Source organism: Oryzias latipes, chromosome 7 (assembly GCF_002234675.1).
Source record: "Oryzias latipes chromosome 7, ASM223467v1".
NCBI lineage: Eukaryota > Metazoa > Chordata > Actinopteri > Beloniformes > Adrianichthyidae > Oryzias > Oryzias latipes.
In genome coordinates, this window is record NC_019865.2 from 32668991 (window position 1) to 32672971 (window position 3981).

At 45.8% G+C, this 3981-nt stretch overlaps 1 protein-coding gene across 1 annotated transcript; it reads left to right on the plus strand.

Annotated features, from left to right (window-relative positions):
- Positions 1 to 2250: 2250 nt before the first annotated feature.
- On the plus strand, positions 2251 to 3155 carry nppa (natriuretic peptide A). The gene is given in 3 exon segments (NM_001104685.2): positions 2251 to 2460; positions 2600 to 2888; positions 2972 to 3155. Coding segments are annotated over 3 exon segments (441 nt in total). The 5' UTR covers positions 2251 to 2319; the 3' UTR covers positions 2983 to 3155.
- Positions 3156 to 3981: the final 826 nt, after the last annotated feature.

Here is a 3981-nt window from a genome sequence, read left to right on the forward strand (position 1 = left end):
TCCTTCTCTCCATCATGTCTGCCAGCTCTCTGCCTTTCCCTGTCATTGTGCCAACGTTAAGAGTCCCTATTCTCAAACCTATGTTCCTGCCTTTTCCCTTCTCTCTCTGGCAACGGACCCTTCTGCCTCCCCTCTTTCTTCGACCAACAGTAGTCAAATTTCCACCGACACCCTGTAGGTTAACAGCATCGGTGGCGGTCGTTGTTAACCCGGGCCTCGACCGATCCGGTATGTCTAAAGTGTTGTGGATGATTCGCATGGTTATTTTGGCAATTTTTACGCCGGATGCCCTTCCTGACGCAACCCTCTCTATTTATCCGGGCTTGGGACCGGCACAGAAGTTACTGGCTTGCAACCCCTGTGGCTAGATTTTTTCCTGTAGTTGTTGATTTTATCATTAATAATCATGTGAGCAATAATCTAAGGAGTGGAGTTGAAAGGAGTGGGAAGTTACTTTGATGAGTGTGAAGTTGGCTTTTCTATTTGCAGAATTTATTTTTATTTGTAGAATTTCTTTTTTATTTGTGGCGGAGAGCCTTCCTCTTGTGCTGATCCATTAAGGTCTCTTCCCTGACTCCCTTCTGCCGTGTGTTCATGCTATGCCCACAGTAAGTTTAGTTTTGTTTTCCTGCTCTGCAGCGCTTTTTGTTAGTTGAATAAATCTGTTGCCCTGGAACTGTGTGCCTCCCGTCTCTGCATTTTGGGTCCTTCACACTTATCAGCCCTCCCAACCTGACACCCTCAATCAGTATTAGGAGCAAAAAAAAACCACAAACTGCAACCAAAATGTTATACTGCAGCCGGTGTCCAGTCTCTGCAGATGAATGACAGAGCCGGAGGCACACACATGTAGCTGTAGTGAAGCTCTGTGCAATTTCAGTAAGGAGAATCTACCTCATTCACATGTACGCTGCCTTGTTTCTTCACTAAACACCATCACCGATTCACTTTGAACCAATGGCGAAGTAGCCCGCCTTATTTTCAGCCAATCACAATCACATTTTTGCATTTAAACTCACAATTGGTTCTCTCTCTCTCTCTCTGCATTCTACACAGTTCGGCATCCCTCCTCCACCTCCGCCCCCCCTGGAGTGACATTTTGGCCTCTAACGACCATCAGTCTATAGGCTCTGGGTTTTATTCATCCATGGTCCGAGTTCATCCTGAGAACGCAAGACGTCCTCGGCCAGAGCCTAACCGTTAAATGTGGACTTCATTTATGCACATTTTTGTGAAACACAAATACATCTTTACTTGTGTTCCTAACATCCTTTTTTTAAATAAACAGGTTGTTTTTGTGTTTTAGCAGCTCAGTAAACATTGATTTTGGCATAATATGGCTCATAAAATCAGGTTAAATCACTGTAGCAGATCTAACACCTCTGGGTTCAAGTGGCTTAAGCACAGGGACACATGTCCCCAAAAACCTGCCTTGCCTTGATGTAACAAGCACTTTCACTTTATAGACAGAGTTTTTGACAAATGCATTAATCACTTTTAAATACAGACACATGGTTGTGCTTTTACTTTATTTTTCTGAGATAATCTCAATTTTATTCTCTAACTATTATTGATTATGAAAGGGATAATTCCCTACAAGGTGTGTGTTATCAGAAATAAACGGACAGCGGAGGGCCGATGATGTTGGACGGTTGCTTCTGCAAAGTGCATTGATTTATGATGATGGACACCTTGACGGCGGTCATCCTGCTTACATGCTCACTTACTGTCACAATGATCTGAACGAGGGTTCTTTCACGTTATCGTTAATGTTCAGAATGAAAAACCTAGCACCTATGGAGCAAAGAGCTTTTCCCAGCAGGGATGTGGGGGGTGGGTGGGCTTTATCCCACTATGGCCCAGTTCTGTCTTGGTTTGACTGCATTCCTTTGGATCAGGCAAACAGAACATGCCTGCCTTCTGACCATTCAGAGTTTGGAGCAGTCCACTGAAGAAGTTTACTCCTTCAACATCACGTAGACCCCTCAGTTTAGTAACACTGTCATGCATCACACTGCTGACTGGTTCCCATGGTGGTGGGGCAGGAGAGCACTGCACCAGGGGAGGGTTAGTTTTCTGAAAAAGAGGATAGTATGAAGTGGTTCATATCTGAGATCCAGCAGTTTCCGACAGCTCTTGCTATCAGCACGAGGTGTCAGGAATGCCAAACGCCTGATGACAAATTCCTGGCATGGCTGAGTGAGTCAGGCTTCAGTATAAAGAAGAGGCGGACATCAGTGTGTGCTCAGCATCCCGACAGACACCAGGCACAGCGGAGCATCCCTGATCCATCCATCCATCATCCATCCAGCCTCAGACATGAGCCGCTGCAGCTCGCACAGAAGCTCACATATGTTCTTCATCCCTTTTTGGGGGCTACTCTTCATCTTGAACGTTCAGCGGTCCACATCGGTCCCCATCAGCATGGGCCTGACCAACGCAGACGTGAACACTCTGAAGGTGAGTCTGATGCGGCTGTCTGGATGTTTTAGGGGGCGTCAGTTTAGAGTGGACTTTCTGATGCCAGACAGAATAATTCCTGTGGTTCTGAAGAATTCTCGATCAGAACACTAAGTTCTGGATGGTTTGGGTTCTGTAGGACCTCCTCCACCGACTGCAGGAGTCGGTTCCAGAGCAGAGCTCTGTTGATGAGGAGGGAGCTGTAGAGAGGGACACTCTGAACCAGCTGAGCACAGAGGAGGAGCGAGAAGATGAGCCAGGACTGAGCAGAATGGAGGAGGAGGTGATCAGGGAGCTTCTGTCATCCAAAAACCTGAAGAGCCTTCGCTCCGGTGACTCGTCCAGGAGGTCGTCCGGCTGCTTCGGCCGGCGAATGGACCGGATAGGCTCCATGAGCTCTCTGGGCTGTAACACTGTGGGCAGATACAGTAAGTATCAGGAGGCGCTGCATCTGCATGGACTGAACCCTGATGTCTGCTCTGATAACAGCTGCTGTCCTGTTCTCCTGCAGATCCAAAGTGAAGATCAAGTCTTACAGTCTGAACCTGGACCCGCGCCTTTCTACCAAAATCTGTTTTTACTCAACACTATTTATTGACTAATATTTATTGGACATTGTGTCTTTAAAGTATCATTGTTAAGAATAGATGTGCTGTTATTTAATGCTGAATATGTTAATAAATGTTTACAAATGCTCATTGATGAAAAGGTTGTCCTTGTTTTAAAGCTCCAACAGTCAACAATGCTGTGTGAGTTAGAGAGGGGGGGCAAAAGGGGCAGAATGTTGGGAAAGCCGACTGAGGCTGCAGACAGAGTTTTTATGTTGCAGCGATTTCCTCTGAGGTGCAGCCTCAGGTGTTTCTATAACCATCATCACTGCAGTCTGTTCTCCTGTCAGCATCACATCTCCAGGGCTAATGGCAACACTATCTGCCTGCTAAACGCTGACTGGACTTTCCAACGTAAAGGAACAAGGCCCGTTCATCATGTCACCATCAGGGGGCTTGAATCAGTCTCAATTCATTTGAACAAAAATCAACAGTCTTCCAGTCTGGTTCAAAAACAATCAATAGTTTAAAAATCAGTGAGAGCTAGACTGTGGCAGCTGTTCTCATTTCAAATGAGAGATGGGAGAGTGGCCTTTTGATTGGAGGGCCTTGCTGAGCACATATCAACACACCCTTTTTGGGATTGGAGAGCTTGTTCTGCTTCTCAATAGCTTTCAGTCATGTGATGTGTGCACTGAACTGAAGGGCAAAGATGGCAGCTCACAACAGATTTCTGCTCTAGAATGACCAAAAACAGTCCAGACTGTTCTATAGCAGAAAATCTGTTTTCGGACTGTTTTTCAAATTAATATTTCCATTACCTCTCAAAATAAACAGAAAAGATACAAAGAGCAAATTTTGGATTTAGCAACCCATTTCCAACTCCGGGTGGCACAGTGGGGCAGTGGTTAGCATTCTGCTTCACAGCGAGGAGGCCTTGGTTCAAATCCTTTCTGTGTGGAGTTTGCATGCA